The 20782-nt window shown below is 37.5% G+C and overlaps 1 protein-coding gene across 2 annotated transcripts in view; it reads right to left on the bottom strand.

The window, feature by feature from the left end:
• Positions 1–6316: 6316 nt before the first annotated feature.
• Positions 6317–20782, bottom strand: part of LOC145998459 (transcription factor 15-like) — a 37055-nt gene continuing 22589 nt past the window's right edge. Inside the window, exons 2-4 of one of the 2 annotated variants that reach the window (XM_083134870.1) lie at positions 14774–14904; positions 13737–13837; positions 6317–6909 (exon numbers count right to left, since the gene is read on the bottom strand). In XM_083134870.1, coding sequence (XP_082990996.1) covers positions 6829–6909; positions 13737–13837; positions 14774–14904 — 313 coding nt within the window. In that variant the 3' untranslated portion in view covers positions 6317–6828. Of the gene's footprint in view, positions 6910–13736; positions 13838–14773; positions 14915–20782 lie in introns of both variants that reach the window. The other variant, XM_083134869.1, reaches the window with a different exon arrangement.

Below are 20782 nucleotides of genomic sequence, written 5' to 3'. Positions count from 1 at the left end.
TCATATTTCATTACACAGAAACTAAGAAAAGTGTTGCTTAACTATCAGTAGAATAGTTACTTTAACATCAAAAATGTAATCTGCACGCTTTTCTGCCTCTCTGGCAGGCCCGTAGCCTGGATTTTATTTCGGGTGAGGGTCATCCCTAATCAGCACAGGCATCGCCAAAAATATTTGATAAAACTTTATTATTAGAAATGATAATGACAATAATAATTATTACCACGGTTAAAATTTGTCATTTTACAATAATAACTATTATAAGTTATTAAAAATAAACCAATTTTAATTCCAAATTTATTGTTATTATTATAATTATTATTATTATATAAATGGAGAAGCTATGCTACTCGATCCACCTTATGAGTGAATATCCAACACTGTTGTCCATTATTTTTCTCACATTTTGTACAGTTAGTGTACTGAATTCATAGTTATTGTATTTCTCACAAAGAAAACTATACATTTTGATAGCTGTGGATCCATTTATTCTTAGGATTAAATGGTAGAAAATAAAACTATAACCTGGTTCCACTGTTATACACTAAACGTTTTTTCGATCTAATGTATATTCCTGCCAAGGAAGTAAAATTAATTACCACTATACACTATTTAAATTATATATTTGTAGGATTTCGGGGAGGGCTTCAGCCCCCTTAGCCCTCCCCTGGCTACGTTAATAGCGACGATGTGGATGAATGATGAAATGGATGACTGGGCAACTTGTCAAAATTATTGGGGGGGCTCTGATCACTGAAATAAATTAATGAATGACTCACTCTCTCCCTTTTTTAAGTTTTGATCTCAGTGTTCGGAATCACGTAAAACCCCATGAATTCCTCACAAATATCAAAGTTTTTATTCACAGTTCGAAAGCAGAATATTAATATTGTCCACGAATGGATATTTCACAAGTTTCGTCAACCATAATAGCAAAATATTCCCGACTTTTAATATCTGCTACCACGGAGCGCAAAACAGATCTCCCTAATATATCAATGATCTCGTTCTGAATGTCATGTTAGAGCCATTTGTAGCCCAAAAGTCTCATCCACTACCCTAGTTCATGCACATCGTCTTTTGAAACTCTCTTTAGTAAAAATTTTAACAATACTCATAATTACATACTTAGTATATAGTAATAAGTCATGTGTTTTGCTGTCTCTGGTCATAGCCCCCCCCCCCCCAAAGTTGATGGTTTAGCGGCCTCAGCCCCCCCCCCCCAAAGTTGATGGTTTAGCGGTCTCAGCCCCCCAAATTGATGGTCTAGAACATTTCAAATGTGTATTTAAAGTTAAGTTCATGTGGCACAATTCTGAGTAAACTTTACAAGAGAAGCAAAATAATACATTAGTTCCTCTAAAGCAAAATTATTTGGGGGCTCTGCCCCCTTATCGTTAACATTGGGGGGGGGGGGGCTCGAGCCCCCCCAAGCCCCATGGAGTCGGCGCCTATGCTGGGCAATGAGACATATATACGTTAATAAGGGTTCGAACTGCACTGCCTCTATTTATACTGAAACCTTACAAAATTGTTTTCTTCCGCTTGTCACGCTACTTCTACCATTTGTGTCCTCTTCTTATAGTCTCTCTTATTTTTGTCTCATACTTTTTTTTTTTTGCAATTTACTTCGTAGATTTTCGGCCCCATTAATCTTCTATTAATGTGCTTGTACTTGGAAGAATTGTAGCTGAAAATGTGTAGGCTCGACCAGAACTCGAAATTGGGTCCCTGGCATAATTACCCTCGTTCTACAAACCATAGCCCGGCTATGAGAGAGCTATGTAGTACAAACAGACTCAGCCTTGGTTTCGCCAAGTCATAAAAAAGAGGACACCGCAAAAAATGGCAACTCATTTTGCCATTCTACTCTCAATTTAATCAATATAGAAAATGAAACTACCAACACTTTGCTCACAGATAATTCTGATGATTTTTCAATAATTTCCTCTTACCTTTAAGCAAAGAAAGCAATCTCCTAATCTATTCTTTAACACATGACAATCATAACTAAGAATATCTATGGTTTGAAGCACAGAGTGTTATTCTTTTTCCAATTCTTGGATATTAGAATGCAATATCTCCATAAGTGAATGTAAATGTAACAAGTACGGTTCGCTTTAACTTCTTTCCAAAAACCGAATTTAAATTTTAGGTAGTTCAGAGTGGGTCAAGAAATATGAATTTAATGCCAGGAACATTTCTAGAACTCTTTCAACAGGGGAAAGTGACAGCCACCTTACACTTTATCTCATATTCGTTTCTTCCTTCCTTTAAAAGCTGGAAATTTTCTTGCAAGATCATAGATGAATTTACACTTTCACTTAATTATTTCATAAAAGTAAATATGACTTAATAATCAAAATTCTCAATACGCGTTTCTGTATAGTGTATGTATGACTCTAAAATGAACTGGCCGCCCTTTGTAGCGAAGTGGTTAGCACACCGTGCCACAACGCCAGAGGTTTCACGTTCGAATCCCAGCCTGGGCATGGGTGTTCTTTGTGAGTGTCCCTTCATCAAAATCGCTCATCCTCATCTTCATGACCAAACGTTTCAGAAAACCGAATTAAAATAAATCATATCAATCAATCGAAAAGGAACTGCTCAGATTACAAGCAACAAGTTAGAAAATACATACAAATGACTAGGGGTGTGTGGAACAGAACTTTTCTTGTCGGGACAGGAAAATTTTTAAAATCCAGACGTGCGGGACGGAAAAAAAATAGTGGGAAATGTTAAAAATTACTCGATGCTGTGGAAATCACGAATTTTACACGTCATTTTCCCTTACTTTAATTTTTTTTTCTAAAATCTCTGAAATAAAAGCTAAAAATTTCATAGAAGTGTCAAGACACCTTCAATGCAGAAAACATCAAGAATTAACCACTGTTCAAAATGACCATTAGGAAGTTCCGGACTGCTCGGGATCCTGTAAGGTCTGGAAATAATTTGCCGAAATTGTGTTCGGGACGGAAACATTTTTTTACCGATACTTTTCTGGATACCGCACACTCCTACTAATGACTCAGGAAAGTGATCGTGTTCAGCTCCCAGATGAGCATTGATCGAATGAATACTTAGCGCACCCCAAGTTATATGATGTTCGTTATGAGTGGAAGCATTCTCTAAGCAGTACATTTGCTACGGTCATGCTATACTCTTTCCAAAAAACGAGGACATTTACAGATTTCTAAAAAAATCCGCCCGGACGCCTAAAAAGGAAGACATGTCCGGATAAAAGAGGACGTCTGGTCTCTAGCTAAGAAGGCTGAAGGCCCCCCCCCCCAAATTCTACAAATCTCTTATTTATATGTTAATTTTTATTGTTAATAACATAAATAAAGTCATACCCACAGTAAAAACTGCATTACATCGAAAAAAATGTAGTGTATAATAGAATATAAAAATATAACCCTTCCTCTAACATTTAATCCAAAGAACAAATGGATCAACAGTTTCCAAAACTTATAGTTTTCCTTGTAAGAGATTACAGAATATAAACTTTATAAGTAAAATTTACCACTAACTGTAAAAGCCTTTTTTAACGATTGTGTAAAAGTTAATAATAAAATACAATAACTAAGAGTTTCAGCACACCAACTGTGGAAAGAAAAATAATGGACAACAATTGTGTTAGATATTCACTGATGCAGTGGATCGAGTAGCAAAGTGTCTCCATTTATGTAATAACCATAAATTTGGATTGAAATTTGTATATTTTTAATAACTTGTAATTGCTATTATTGTAAAAGAACATTATTATTGTCATTATTATTTGTACTAATCAAGTTTTATCTATGGCCTGACCCCCATATACAAATATTTCTGGCGAAGCCCGTGACAAATGATGAGCTTTCTTCAACCCCCCCCCCCCCACCACCACCCCGAAATAAAATCTTGGCTTGAAGTGAAAGCTTTTAGCGAGGGATTCAGTGAGGTGTCCTGGGATTTCAAAGGTGGCGTTACATAAATCTGCATTATTTTAGTAGTGAGATCTCTTTTACTATCTTTTCCTGTCTTTTTTTTTATTTTAGGAATACTTGGCCAAAAGGGGGGGGGGGTGTATGACCCACACCAACCCCAGTGGGCACGCGAATGGGGATATTATACTCCCTAAAAATCCCACTCTTCCCCTTTGAGAACCGAAAGTACCTTCTGCATGTGTGCCAAACCATACCAACCTTACTCCAAATAGTTTTTAAACTTTTTCTCTTGGTTTATTTTTCCTTAGTTTTCTCTAGCATTTTCATGTCTCCTCCTTTCAATATGTTTCTTACATTATTCTTATTTGCGTCTCCCGTCTCTTTCACACAAACCACATAAATATACATATAATAAAATATTTCTATGATACTACAGGAAGCATTTCAGCACTACTTCTCTGTACAAATATATTGTTTAAAATTTAGTAAGGTATAGATAGATAGTTTTTCTTGTATGTACGCATTGCTTGCATTATAGAATTATTTTCCTGTAGTTTACGGTTATTACAAGCATAAGAAAACAGTTTTTCTTTGTGACGTTTCAGGAGAAAATGTAACATTGACAACATCCATTATATAACAGATTCTTTTTGTTTAAAAATTACTAACCATTGTTATAACTGTATCTTTAGTCAAAATGAAAATAAATGTCTGATGAAAGGAGCGTATAGATAGACCTGATGATTTTAAAATTACAATGAAATACAAATGACAATTTTGCAAAATGATTTTATTATCATACATAACAATACCTCAAAGCATTTCATTTATGCAGCAATCAGTTATTGAATGTGGTGTTCATTGCTGTCAACATATTCTTGAAATTGTTCCTTGAAACTTCACATGACTCTGCACTGCACATGGGGTGATGCCACATAATTACTGATATCTGCTTTAACTCTTCCACACAGTCCTTGGTCGATTCTTGTACGTACACCCAACGGCAAAATAAATAGTAGGCGAAACGTCCACCTAGGGTGACCAACTTAGTCGCGACAAATTTTTAACATTAGTAGCGGCGCGGCATCAGTCCAGCAAATGTTTACGGAATGGATAATATTAAACATAATAATTCATTTACATTTTATATAATACACAGACAGTGGCGTGCCGAGAATTTTCGAAATAGAGAGTTACACTTACTTTTTTTTTTAGTAGTTATCATCCCTCACTTTGCCATCTTTCCCTGCTTTGGCGTTCTTTTTTTAAGGATACTGTGCCAAAAGAAAGAGGGGGGGGGGGTTGCAACACCCACCAACCCCTTGGACACGCCACTGTATACAGATAACAACAGAGAATAAAACTTTACACATTTGCATGTTTTTTAGTCCTAAGCCATTTGTATTTGTCCGTTGTTGTTACAGAACTAAGCATCAATCAACTAATGCAAAATATGCGTCAACTTGAAGTTTTGTATGGCTCGTCGAACTCTGAATGAGTTGAAATTTCGCGATCTTCGGTGTTAATTATACTGGAGAATTTCAACCTCTCCCTAAATCATCTATCCCAACCAGGGGAATAATACCCTTTACATCTTCTACCATTGGCTTTTAATTTCAAGTTAATTTTGCACCAATAAGAATTTTCTGTCAAATTTGTCTTCCTCTAGCTACATCTACACAATAAATTTGTCGATATGAGTGCAGGGGTTACTGATAGTAATGACACGTGGTTAAATGTTGGATTTCTGTGTAACTATTACAACTAAAAGAAATTTGTTTTATACATTTATATTTAATAATAATGCAATGAGCATTATTTTTAAAAAAAATTGAACCTCGAAAAATGGAAACACATCAGCGCAGAAGTTTGAGATAAGGGGTTCTTGGCACCCTGCCATCCCCAGAAATAATTATGCCTACGCCCTTGGCTTTCAAAGTACTGCATATCGGTTCAAACTCCAAATGTGAAAATAGGAAGCTCCGAATTCCCGCTCCCCACCCACCTCTACATTTTCTTCAATTCGAACCATAGTCAAGTCCGACAGTCCCCCCTCCCCCCGCATCTACATGTTTTATTGGCTTGTCTATTCTATAGAAGCAGTGCTAATATTACAAGCTGCAGTTTTTTATTTATTAAAATATGGTATATATTGTGCGTACGTAATAAGTATACATATCCATGCAGTTGAACTTCAACTACTGTACAAAGAAACATTACTGAAACAGTATAAGACTAGACAATGCTTACCTTCTCTTTCCTGAAAATTCGTCACTGCTAATCAGGACTGGCCCTACAACGAATCCCTTCACAGAAAAGAGGTAAAATTCAACTTATTTGAATCAAATATGAAATTCTCTCAGTAAACTTTCAATGCACGAATATATTATGTTATCAAAAATTTATTTGATTGTACATTGTACAAAGTGAACATGTTAAAAATATGCTCTGAGTGTACAACAAAGTTTGTTTTCAGGAAAACAACAGAATTAGTGCATACAGAAAATGTTGAGGTGCACATAAATGCTTTAAAGAATACATACCATGAGCAGTGATATCAGCCTTCAGTAAGTGGTATCATTCTTCTTAAAACATCGACTCCCAGCATGTTCATTATACCCACCATTTTCTTATCACTGCAAGTTGCTTGACACTTCATCACTCATGCAATTGTTTTCTTTTCTTGCATGTTGATAAATTATCAACTTAAAAGTTCAAAAATTGGCACATTTCACATTGTTGTAGTAGCGAGATTTGCAATGTTAGTAATATTCTACATCACTCTCGAACAATAACAATACTTTAAAATAAATCTTGGTGCCATTATCATTATGGCAAAAATGTCTTGCTTATCAATACAAAAGAGAATTCAGCTTTGCCAGATCCTGCTCTGCTGGACTTGTTACTGAGAATAAAATACCAACTTCTGGCTCCCTGTGAGCGGCGAAGGGCTTCTGAATGCGAACGGTTCCGGGGATGATTTCTGCAAAGAACAGAGAGAATCTTAGTTGAAATAATAGTCGACTGGACTGGAATCTGTACACTCACACTTATTTCTTTGAGGGCGTAAAATGCAGATCTTCAATGTACGATGGAATCGCACCATGCAACAACACTGTCGCCAGAAGCCTCACAATGTACTGGGGATCGCCAATAGACAAGGTGCAGCCTCGGCGACAGCTCAATAATCCACACAGATTTTCTGTTTTCTTTGCGCTTTGTGGTCTGACGACTCATATTGATGCCTTCAATAAGCATATCCTGTGTTCGGGCATGGGCGTCGAGCCTCCCTCCCCCCTACACACACACTCATGGAAATCTGCATCGTTCATTTCAAGTTATTAAAAAACAAAACAGAAAGCTTGTTATTTTTATTGTTACTAACATAAATAAAGTTCAGTTAGTTGGTATTCGAACAGAATAACGAAGTAAAATGGTCTAATTCGAAAAAATGAGTAAAATACATGAACTTGTTTATATTTTCATATCCTTCCATTTAGCTATATCAAAGAATAAATTATTTCAGTTTTCAAAATTCCAAAAAAAAAATACAGTTTTATATAAGAGGCCACACAACGACTAAAATTTCTCCCTAACTTATAAAGCTTTTTCCTGAACTACAGTAGGTATGCAATGTTAATAAGAGTTGTGTTGGATATTCACTCATCTGGTGGATACAGTAGAAAAGTGTCAAATATGTACAGTATGTAATAAAATAATAATAATTGGAGTAATATTTTAAAAATGTTATTAGTTTATAATAGTTATTATTGTATAACAATAACCATAAACATGCTAATAATGATAATAATAATTATTATTGTGATATTATTTCTACTATTCAGGTTTTATAAATGACTTGGACCCCTCCCCCTACAAAAATTTCTGGCGACGCCCGTACTGACACATGACCACATTGCAAACAATCCACTATCCTTAAGACGGCGACAGAACCAGTCTCTGAAACGATGGTGAATATACAATAAACCAAGTACAGTGGTTTAATTCAAAGTACATACAATTAAACATGAACACTTGTTATACATGGCAAAATGTCAGTCAGTCTCTATACATCGTACTACTGGAGCATATCTCGGCTGATAAGCACTTTGTTAGTCACTGCAAATATATTTTCACTTCTTATCTAGCTGCTAAACCTATTGTGTTCAGTGACAAAGCAGCAAGGTATGTTACTATCTTTCTCCATCTAGTTGATTAGGCGAGCAAGAAATACTGTACATTTATTTCTATGCTGATTTGCAACAGCACAACAAACAATTTGTCACCTTGAGAAAACTAAAGGCAATATGAAATACAAAGAGTAAAATTCACTAGATTTGCCGAAAAGAAAATATGGTGGTCATTAGTCGGGGGAAAGGGGTACGTCCCCCTCAACAATCAGCTGTTCCTGTCGTATGTTACCAGTGGCGGCGATTGGGTTCCAAAAAACGGGGGGGGGGGGGGGCGCAAAGGAAGTTTACTTTCACTTGGTAGGTAAGTTTTATCATAGTGCTGGAGCAAAAGTGGCAAAAAGTAGGGGGCCAATGCCCCCTAATCGCCGCCACTGTATGTTACTGTCCGAAAAAACACAAATCAAAAAGGATGGTTAAGCGCACTTGCTGCTAGGAACGATTCGTACATGTAGATCAGTCTAAATTATAATATCTACGAGAGCTGACCAGATACCGATCGGTCAGATTTTATTTACCGATACCGCCCGCTACCTTTCCGGCATTTTGATAGTTTGCGGACCCGCAAAAATGCCGCGCGACACTTCCGCGGAGTCTAATTATTCTGAAAGTAATTAAAAATTCCATAGATTCTGCACCATATTATGTGAATAAACTTTATTTTGTGAATTCAGGTAATGTAATTTTTGAATATTTTAAAGCAAAAATCTGGTAAATTGAAGTGAAATACTCTCCCACTAATATTGAAATTTAAAATAACTTAATTGTTACAATGTTCAAGCATCGGTATCGTGGGAATCGGCAAGTGTATCTATATCGGTTCAGCTCTAGTATCTATTGTTTTCGACGTATTAGCAATTTGTAAATATTTATTGTTTTAAAATATAGTGTAAATCACCAACCCTGAGACCTTCTGTAAACAAACCGTCTCACCGATTCTATGGCTCACTAGCGTCAGCTGAACACTGAGACATTCCCGCACGCATAGAACTCGCCATGTTGAAAGTGGCACTACTTCCTTGCTGTTCACATGATTATTTTTTAAAAATAACCCATGTTATAAAATATCATTATGTACACAAATCTCTAAGCTTGTTGAAAGTTACAATGCATATTCCTACAAAATGTTCACACTTATCTTGCCTTGCTATGTCACCAAGTTATTTTACGAAATGCACTATATTTGGCGGAACAAAAATCGTTATTAGGATGCTTGTCAAAGTTTCCAACCGCAATAAATTTACGAAATTTCTTTGTCTTGTTTTGATCATCATCATCAACGAATCTCTCGATGAATGCGTCCCTTTAAGACACGTTAAAGCGCCAAAATCTCCTAGCTGGTTTACGACTAGTATAATTAAGAAAATTAAATCAAAGGCGTACCACCACAAAAAGTGGAAACAAAGTGTAGGCGACCCAACTTACAATGCTAATAAATTTAGAGGAAATAGACCACTAGTAAAAAAAGAAATATTAGCTGCATATGATAACTATGTATTAAATGTTGAAAATAATATGCAGGATGACTCTTCTCTCTTTTGGACGTACAGTATATAAATAGTAAAAAACGCGACAAACCTAAACACCCTGTTTCTGAGGATGGTGAGCCCCTACCAAACGTAAACGCGGTTGCAGAAGAATTTGCGAAACACTTTCAGTCTGTGTACACAGGCAATGGGTCCACGTATAATATTGAAATTATGACAGAGCATTCACAAAGTAGAGTGCTAGACATACTGAATATTCATGAAATCAGTATAAATGATATCGAAAATGCTATCAAAAAGTTAAAACCAAAGAAGTCCGCTGGACCTGATAAAATCCCACCATACATTTTCAAAGGTTGCACTGATGTTTCAAAGGTTCCTCTGTCTATCATCTTCAACTCTGTCCTATCCTCCATGCAGTTTCCTGATAGATGGAAAGTCACTGCTATATGTCCAATTCAAAAGTCGGGTGAAAACAATACGATACAAAACTACCGTCCTATTTCTATTTTATCCACTCCTGCGAAAATACTAGAACAAATGCTTCCATATCCGAATTTCAACATTGATTCCTACCTAACAGCTCGATTGAAACAAATGTTGGAGAGATTTTGCATTATACAAGTACAGTATTAGACGAAGGGGGGCAAGTAGATGTGATATATACTGATTTCTCAAAAGCTTTCGACACAGTAGACCATGACGTACTACTGAGTAAACTAGGTAGCTTTAATTTGTCACACTCCCTAAGAAAACTCATGGCGTCGTACCTAATGAACAGACGACAGTATGTCACCTACAAAGGCTCCTCATTCGATGAATTTTTGATGAGCTCGAGCGTGCCTCAGGGATCCAATATAGGGCCTCTTCTATTTTTGTTGTTAATTAATGATTTGCCCGAACATCTGATTGATTCTCGCAAACTCTTGTTTGCTGACGATTTAAAGTTCTACAAAAGAATAACAAGTGCAGACGATTGTGCCTCCTTACAACGCGACATAAATAGGTTGAGTACGTTGTGTTCGTATAACACACTTTCCTTAAATGTTAAAAAATGCTTCTCTGTTACGTACACCAAGCAAAAGACTCCTATAGATTATCAGTATAAAATAAATAATGTTAACCTTAAGAAAGCGGAAAAGGCAAGAGATCTAGGAATACTTTTTGATTCTAAATTTACGTTCGCCTATCATCTGGACAAAGTAATAAGCGAAGCGTACAAGCTTGTTGGATTTATTATTCGCACGGGCAGGGGCTTCAGAAGTACACAAACACTAAAAATATTGTATTATTCTCTAGTGCTTACAAAACTCGAATTTGGCTCTGTCATATGTCATAGGGTGGCCGCGGTGGCTCAGTCGGTAACGCGTCTGACTACCATGCTAAAGGTCCCGGGTTCGATCCCCGGCCGGTTCAAATCCGGAAACTTTCTAACGATGGAAGCGGCCCCGGCGCCCACCCAGCGTCGAATAACATGGGTACCTGGGGGGTAAAGGCGGTCAGGGGCGTGATGCTGATCACATCACCCCCACTCACGACCGAATCAAGAAAGTGTGGGGCGTTACCCCCACACCCCCTATACGCCTTCATGGCGTGGTGCTATGCACAGGGGAGCACTACCTTTTTTTTTACCTTTTTTTACATATGGAACACAGAAGTTCAAAAACATACCGCAAATTTAGAACGTGTACAGTCAAAATTATTGCGATACATGAAATTCAAACTGGAAGGCGATTACCCCAGGTTCGAATCATATACGAACTTAATAGAACAATTCCATATGGACAGACTTGACCACAGAAGGACAGCCCGAGACCTTATGCTACTTTGGAAAATTTTTAACGGCAAACTTCGATCACCTCTGTGGCTTTCACAATTCAAAATACGCATTCCAAACATTAAAACGCGACCCAAGCATGGAACCTTCTATGTGAGCAAAGCGCGAACAAATATCATGAAAAGGTCACCTATTTGGAGAATGGGTGCGGTCTACAATGCTATGGAGAAAGATAATAAAAGTGTCGATTTGTTCACAATGTCATATTCCCAATTCAAGAAAATAGTTATGAATACATTGGCTAGAAAAATAGATGGAAATATGTTATGAAACTCTACAGTATTGTTATTCTATGTATTGTATAAGAAATTGTACTATTACAATATGAACTCTGTAAATTGGTGTAAACCTGTTGAGTTCAATAATAATAAATAAATAAATAAATTTATTGGACTTACAGCATTGCATATGGCTGTTTATGTCCATTATATATTTTATTTACATAAGATACAATTTACATAAAATCTACAAACAAATTTCAAATACACTCCTATCTACAAGGGTTGGATAAAAAGTAATGGCAACACTGCTGTCCCGTGAAAGGGGTGAGTCACAGCGCCACAAGCGTTTCGTGGCTGATAAAGGAATGTCAGACGAGAAAGTATAGTGAGTGGGAGCGATTGTATGTTATTCAGTCAAAAACAGCAGTGCTCTGAAGCAGAGGACGAGAGTGCAAGCGCCCTAACAATATGTTTAGGCAAGAAGAACAACGTCTCTCATGCAGACGGTCAACGCAGCCTACTTCTGCACCTTCTTGCAACACCACCTTCGTCTCGCATTAAGAAGGAAGCGACGGCACGGTGTCCCATCATCCTGCTTGACAATGCAAGGTGTCACACTGCGAACAATTTGACGGCGCTCCTGCATAACTGGTAGTGGGAGGTACTGGAACATCCGCCGTATTCACCGGTATGAGACCGTGTGATTACGACAGTTTTGTCAAAATGAAGGAACCACTGGGCGGGAAGCACTACGACACGCGCGAAGCCATCATACGTGCTATAGGGCGGTCACTACGGGACATCGACAGAGATGGACGCGCTGACGGTGTACGACGCCTTCCATACGTGTGACAGAAGGTCGTAGAGATGAGGGGCGATTACTTTGAAGAAATGTAACACGTGCTCCTCTGCCAATACAGTCAAGTACCAATTATACCAGTGTTACCATTACTTTTTATCCAACTCTTGTATATCAAACCTTAGAAATATACATTATCATGTTATATTATTTTGTCTAAAAAAATGCAAGTAAAATATATTCAATTCGCATGCAAGAAAGAAACCAAATTTATGGGAAATGATTACTGGTGCAAAGAGTTAACCATAAAGGTGAAGCAATAAGTACAAAAGAAAGAGCATTGGGTTTAAAGTGAGGCGGCAGCGTATCCCATACTACAAAAACGCTGGGTTTTCGTGTGGATTATTTTACTTCTATGAGTTTGCAATGCCTTCTGCATGCACGTGGTTTTGTTTACAGAAGGTCTCATGGTTGGTGATTTGAACTTTAGTTACAAAAAATTTAAGCTCAACATTTTTACAAAAACGTGAAAATCTTAGTTAAAAACTCGAAAAACGACGATAAACAACAAACAAAGTTTTAAAATATAGGATATTATTATTATTATTATTATGGTTATCATCATTTTGGTTGTACATATGCACATATTAAAAGTTAAGTGCAATTTTACACTGCAAAAATTTCTACTGTTGCTATTAGTAATAATAACCATTATCTGACTCACCGACCGCATACAAAGATCAATAAATGGTGTTGGTTTTAAACATAGAACGCCTCACAGAAAGTTCCGCACAGCTAGATTGATTAATTGAGTTGGTGTTTTAAGTCCACTTTATGTACAGTAAGGATAATCCGGACTCGACCTAAGCATAAGCACTATGAGCCTCCACCGGGTATCGAACCCGGGACCCCTTGATTACAAGGCGACGACGTTACCACTACGCCACCGGGAGGCACCGCACAGCTAGAATGCAGATCTTGGCGGCCCCTGTGTTCTAGAAGATGGATTGTTTTCACCTTCAGCGCCTAAAGTGAAATTGTTAGGTGGAGGAGTGTTTGCTCGAACCTTGAATCTGAGGGAGTGCTATGCTTAACATGGTGACAATGAGTCAACTGGGAGGAAGGGGGTATGCTTTCCGTAAATTTCCCTAGCTGGAGAATACCGTCCTCCCGCATGCCCCTTCACTTCGAACACTACACTAAACACAGAATTAGTTAGTAATGTCAACATTAAGGCAGTTGAACCACAGACAACGTTGTCTGTGGTTGAACTTACCATCTTCTTGAGGCTTGCGAGACAGAAGGTACACACTGGACGAGGGCCTTGTTCTGGAAATCCGGGATGAGAAGGCCTTAGACACGGTTGATCCACTGGACCTGAAAAATAAACATGTTTTGATTATTTTGCCACATTGGTGGCACATAAGAAGATTGTTGAGGAAAAACATACCTTTTTCATTGTAACTTGAGCAGCTGTTTAGTCAGCAGAGCACTTGAATTGACGGTTGATAATTGTAAAACTCAAAAACATTTGCTCGTTAAAAAGTATATGCACAAAAATTGACATTTTTATTTGTGTACATATTTTTAGGAAATCACAATATTGTTCATTACTGTTCAAACGAACAGAAAATTAACTTTAAAAGTAACTATTTGGTTACTCAGAAAAAGTTAGTTACCGTAACTCGAAAATGAAAGTACCTGTTACTACATTACAATCGTTGGAGTGTCCAGATTTTTTGTAGTGGGGGGGGGGGTTCAAGCCGTAGATAAAATTGAATAGTAGAAATAATCCACGTAATGAAATAATTTTTATTTTAAACTAATATTAATAAAGTACTGTTCTTCCCTATTTATTATTGTGGTTGTTTAAGTCCACTTTGTGTTCAGACAGGCTATTCGGGACTGGATACAGTTTGAAGTGGAATCTGTGCCATATGTGTCTCCACAGATGATAGAAAAGCTTATCTTTGGAAAGTGGCGGCGATTGGGTTCTCCCTTGGTAGATAAGGTTTAGCATAAGGCGGGAGCAAAAGTGGGGGGAAAATGGGGGATGACTGCCGCCCCTCCCCCCACCCTAATCGTCGCCACTGTTTGGAATTAATGTTATAATATGAAAATATGACATTCTGACCTGTTCTTGTATTTTACAATCAATTTTCTGATTTAACATATTTTTTGCTTTCATTGTTCTGAACAATCAATATCAATTTCTAGAAGAAACTGGTGGATCCCATCCCCTTAGCGGCGCTCATGATTACAAGTAACTTATTACTTCCGAACACATGATGAAAAATGATGAAAAGTCATTACCTGCAATTAACTGTGTCCCAAGGTGCGATATGTAGCTTGATGCGAGGCGTAGGGTTTCTATCTTCGAGAGCTTCCTGTCCGCTGGCTCCGTGGGGATGAGTGTCCGAAGCGTCGTGAATGCACTGTTCACGCTGTGGGGACAACAGAATGGAAACGACCCAGGTCACGCACAGAATACAACAGTCAACACTTGCCAAAATTGCTTAACATTTGGATGCTATATTTAACGGTACACGAGCAAAAGTGCATTGTAAGTATTCACAACACATTCTGAGCGCACAAATTCAAAATAAACAGGTACTCATCCACATGAACAAATGTTTTCTCTGTAAACACAGGATTAAAACCTCTGGAAAGTAATTTAATTTGGGCGTACAATCCACTTTTGCTTCTGACTGTAAGCAATAACGAATGAACATAACTAATTTACAAATTCATAGCATGCAAAATTTATTTTAAAAGCAACTGAATGGATAGTTATTTTTCCTCTTTCTCAAATATATTTTTACTACCTATATTGCGCTACACAAGAAATAGAAGTAAGTACTCAACATAAAATTAAAATAAAAATGAATTTTTGAGATTCATACACAAAAATTACTACTATTGCTCAACGAAACCAGAATTGGAAGTATATCAACCCAGGGGCGTAGCGAGACTCGTGGGGCCCCGGGGCAGACTACTTGGTTACTGCTATTACATTGGCTGGATATACGAAAACAAACGTCATTTTAGCATATGGGGTGGTAAATAAATATAATTCTCTCGATTATGATAAATGATGTGCTTATTTGGTTTTGACAAAAAATGATAGATACTAAAAATACGTTTGTGTACCAAATTACTAACAAAACAGATACCTTACTCATTATAATTTAAGATTAATGATTAATTACAATGCTTACATTATTGATTAATTGATTATCATTTACAATGATAGACTAAATACTTAAATAATTTCGCTCGATTTTTGTTTGCACAAAGCATCGATTACTTTGTTAAAATTTATTTTCTTGGTTCTGTTATTTCCAATTGAAAGTAAAGCCAGACACGAAAGCATTCCTGCCTCAGTAATGCCTAAATGTGTTTTATAATGTTCAATTTAGTACATAACGATCTCTCTGCTTTTGCTATTGTGACAGGTACAATAAAGGACATGAAACAAGTGGTGCACACATCAGGATAACTGGAAGTCAATGAACTATGTTGTATCACAATTATATCAACAAGGGCTTTCACATAATTCATGATCTTTGTCTTGCGTTTCAAAAGATCTTCTAACATAAATTTTTGGTTTTATGTCCAGTAAGGCTAATCGGTGCTGGACCTGCAGTTTAAAGTGGGATGCAAACCACTTGTGCCTCCACAAGTATTGAACCCGGGAGATAATATTACACATATTTTTATCACTTCAAAAAGTAATTCAAATGATTCCTGAAGGTCAGTCATTTCTAAGAGATCGTTCCCTAAAAGATCATATGCAGCTATAATATCTAGAGATTCCGCTCGTAATGAGATGAGACTATACAAGTTAATAATAGAATGAAACTGAAATATTCAATTTTCCCCTGAATGCCAATAGCCTCAATTCTTTCATTTGGCTTCCTGCTTCTTCATATTATGTAAGAAAACTCTTTTAAGAGCATACACAGCTTCTTTCTTCCTGCCCATCGGTAGGCTCAAGCATTTTCAGAGTTCGGTTCGGCTTATTTCTTATTCATGCCATCGCAGAATATTCTTACCAAAAAATTATGCACATTCTGAACTTTTTTCTTAACAGAGCTACTTCCTGCTTACCTTCTACAGTATTTTAATGACCAGATTTAAATTATGATTTGCGCAATGTATACGTAATAAGCTTGAGACGCTGACATTCGCAGAGGAGAAAGCTACCGCTTCAAAATTTTACGAAAGCAGTGAAGTTCGGGAAAACCTGAACCGCTAAATAAACCCCTCCCCTTAAAATGACACCCGCTACCATTTTTGTCTTTGAGCAACTTTTAAACGAACTTTCAAAAAATAACTTTTCGGTTTTGATTTTTTTTTAAAAATTGTGACTATCCCTAGTCTTCACTTGGCAGCAAGGGAGATATGGGTTACCACGCTAAGGCAATTTGGGTTGAAATGGAACACCACTTCTTATGCCTTTAGAATCGATTTGAAAGGGGGGGGGGGTTGCAGTATTATTACAAGGTTAGTCAAGCAGGTTGATTCAGTACACTAACAGTAGCAGTGAGCCTGAGCAGTTTTGCACGTTTTATGTTAGCATGAAGTGAGCATGTCTTTTCTAGTCCCTTTAATTTCAACTGCAATGAAAGGATTCGAATTTCATGCGCCTTTCAATTGTTGTCATCTCAGCCAGTGGTAAACAAGGTACATAGAGATTAGGTAAAGCCATCCGCGTGACGTCACCGGAGAAGCAGTGAGCTCGGCTGAAGCAGACGGCCCCTAGCATTTATATGGGAGATTCAGAGAGCGAAAGTATATTATTACTTTTAGGAGGGGGGAAATATTAATTGTCATCCTCCAAGATGGTATTGAGGCATCATCCTTTTAATGATTAGTAACATAATTGAAAACGCGCTACTTTTAAAAGGGGGCAAAATACATGTGAAAAATGTATTTTGAAAATACATATTCCTGAAACTTTCTGAGCGATGCGCTACAAAGAAAGTTGCGTGTTCTCCTTTAGAATTTCGTCATTTTACAAATTGTAATATAATTTTAACAAAAACGTTGCATGCTAAAGAAGAATTAAAGAGTTTTTAAAAAAAATGATTAATAGACTTAGTTTATTTTACTTCGCTTATCTGTCACATATGGCTAATCGCAAAGATGAGGATGCGTGATGATATGATGAAATTGAAGAAAGGAAAGTAGACCCATGCCCGGGCGGGGATTCGAACCTGGGGGCCCTTGGCATCGTAAAACGTTGTGCTAACCACTTCGCCACGAAGGTCAGCATTACAAGGAAATAAACAGAAAATGGCGTATATGTTTTAATATGCGAGAAACATTTGCGAGGAGGTTATTGAAGTAACAAATAATTATACAAGACGTTGTGATGAAAATTGTTAATATATGTGAAATGTCGAGAGTTGACCTTGCAGTCTCTAAATGTACTTTTAGGGTTACGCAAAACCTTTACTCAAAATTGCTAGTGTAAATTTATAAGCTATTAAAATTTAAAACTTATTCCTGTTCGAAAAAAGAAACTGCGAAGTCAAATTAATATTTCATATAAATACATATATATTTCTTTCATGAGGCCAAGAGAGTATTTGGAGGGGACAGTGGCTTGGGAAGGCTATAGCCCCGGATCTCGATCTGCAAAGGGGCTTCCAGTGGGAAAACATTGCTATGAAATAGTCCAGAAGAAGGGGCGAAATGATTTTTTTTTAAAAATGGCTCAAGAATACAAAGATATAAGTGGACATTTGGCAAGCTTAGTCTAAACCTTACAACTGATAACGTACGTGTGTGTGGGGGGGGGGGGGGGTGGCTACGTGAGGTAACACAGTGGAATATGATTCACAATACTAAAATTAAAATAAATATGTGGGAACAATAGAAATCAAAATATGTTGTAGCTAGTGACGGCGCAATAGTAAAGATGGAGGGGTAAATCATATTTTCCCGGGGCAATCATGTTTATTATTCCGTTACATATGACACAAAAATGCATATTTTGGCTAAAAGAGCATTCATTCATTTATTTATTTTTGTTACTGGGGGCATATAAGAGAGAGAGAGAGAAATTGTCGAACGAGAATAGGGGGGCGTTCCTGCCTCCCCCCTGTAGTGTGGTCACTGCCTATAGCTATGCAGGAGAAGAATGCACCAATTAATACGCTATTAAATAAAACAGATACTTTTAAAACTTTTAATCAAATTATTTGTGAACTATGATTTAAATTTAGAGAGAGCACATTTAATTTGGATGAGTTAACTTATGACGACTGCCATTTCCGAGCCTTCTTCCGGTGTAACTGCACTGCCCTTTGAGCCCTAGCTGCTACGTTCAGGTGGCGGAACGAGCAGAATACTAATTAAAACAAATATGTGACAAAAAATATATATATATATATATATATATATATATATATATATATATAAGAAACAACGTGTTGAAGCTATTGACGGTGCCAAAGAAAAGACAGAAGAGAAACGTGGAGAGAGCAGTGATATTTTACGGGAAGCAGCAGGCACGTATCCAGGGATTCCTTTCGGGGGGAGGCTGAACACCATTTTTTAAAGGGGTATCACATTTGTATGTTTAAGGCCAGTGGTGGCAATTGAGTTCCAAAATGTGTGTGTGTGGGGGTGGGGGGTGGACAAGGAGACAAGCATTAAGAGGCCATAGTGTGATAGTGTGGAGGCAAAAGAATGGGGAGCAACTATCTCCTAAACCGTCGCCACTGTTTAAGGCTGTCATTTTAATCAGAACGTGAAATCGGGACATTTCCTACCACTCAACTCCTCTGTTTCCATGCATTAACATTGTGTGCCGAAACCATCTCAGTATGTGTATTTGTCCATTTCTTCTCATCAGGCATCAAAACATCTATGTACCAGATGTATTTTTACGAAGGTGTTACACATGCACGGAATGCACAATCCACTCGACAACGCGAGATTCAAACTGTGTGCTGGGAACTGGACGCAGACAGTTCACGAATATTTCTCTCTCATTCGAGCCTGAACACCACTAATGTATCTTGTCCTCCCATGTTTGCAGCTCTTATAAAAGCCGAAACCCACCAAATTAGTCATATTCAGGCTTAAGCACTCGCAAGTGTTCAAAATTGTCTGTTGAGTGTGGGTCGAACCCAGTAGCCTTAAACAAAAGTATTTTTTTATGCCATGAAATTCTCGGACTGCATACACAAAATTTGGTCCTGGCACAACCAAAGCATCACTCAAAACTTTGATTTTCAGTTGATCTGTGCAGCTTATTTCTTTTTTTAATAAATCGCTCCAATGCCCAGCCCGATACCGCCGAAATATTCACTTTAGAGAGAGAGACCTTCGATCTATTCGGCCCTCGACCCGAACTACTCGTTGCACTACTCGAAGTTCCGCTGTCGTCAATGTCTTTAGCTTTGGGACCGAACTGGAACTAGTAGTAGACTTCGTTACTTTACGGTATTTAGTCCATTTTATTTTCGAATCACAAGAACTTATAAAGCAACCAATGGACACTGACTGATCACTAATCGACTGTATGAATTGTCATACTTACCTCTGAAGTCTCCACCTATTCTGTTGTACAGATCAACCGGGAAATTGAAGCCGCTTATTAATATCCTCATTATATTCTAGAACGTTCCGCAGATACAACGATTCGTAAATAGGCAGTAGTTCGACTCCTTCTCTGAACGTTTCCTCTCGCGCTTTTCAGAGATTAAAAAATTACAATGAATCCGAATCGCCCTACGTGTGGCGCTACCTTTGTTGTGCAGCTTGCAAATGCTGACAAGTCTCTACATAGAGTTCAAGTTCGCTACGACAACAACGAAAGTGTAAGAAAAGTTTACGTGCAATATTATCAACAGCAGGTTATAGAACATTCTCCGTCTAGCCTTGATAAGTATTTCTCTCCTAAAATTATCGTCACATTATTCAAGAAGACAACAACCTAATTTTATCTAGTGTAAACAGCGAAATTTCCTGGTGGGCGGGGGGCACGAGTTACGATCCCCACCTTGGATACGCGCTATAAACAATAACAGGGTTATAGAACATTCTTCGTCTTGCCTCGATAATTATTTATCTTCTTAAATTATCGTCACATTATTCAAGAAGTCAAAAACCTAATTTTATCAGTGTAAACTGAAAAATTTCCTTGTGGAGCGGGGGGGCCTCAAGCCACCTGATCTTTACCTTGGATACGCACTATTAATGATAACAGGCTTATAGAACATTCTCCGTCTTGCCTAGATAATTATCTCTCAAATTATCACCATACGTATTTTTCAAGAAGCCAAAAACCTAATTTAATCTAGCGTA

Source organism: Lepisma saccharinum, chromosome 14, assembly GCF_977018435.1.
Source record: "Lepisma saccharinum chromosome 14, izLepSacc3.1, whole genome shotgun sequence".
Classification (NCBI taxonomy): domain Eukaryota; kingdom Metazoa; phylum Arthropoda; class Insecta; order Zygentoma; family Lepismatidae; genus Lepisma; species Lepisma saccharinum.
Note: the sequence above shows the minus strand (reverse complement) of the source record. Positions and strands in the feature narration are given on the sequence as shown.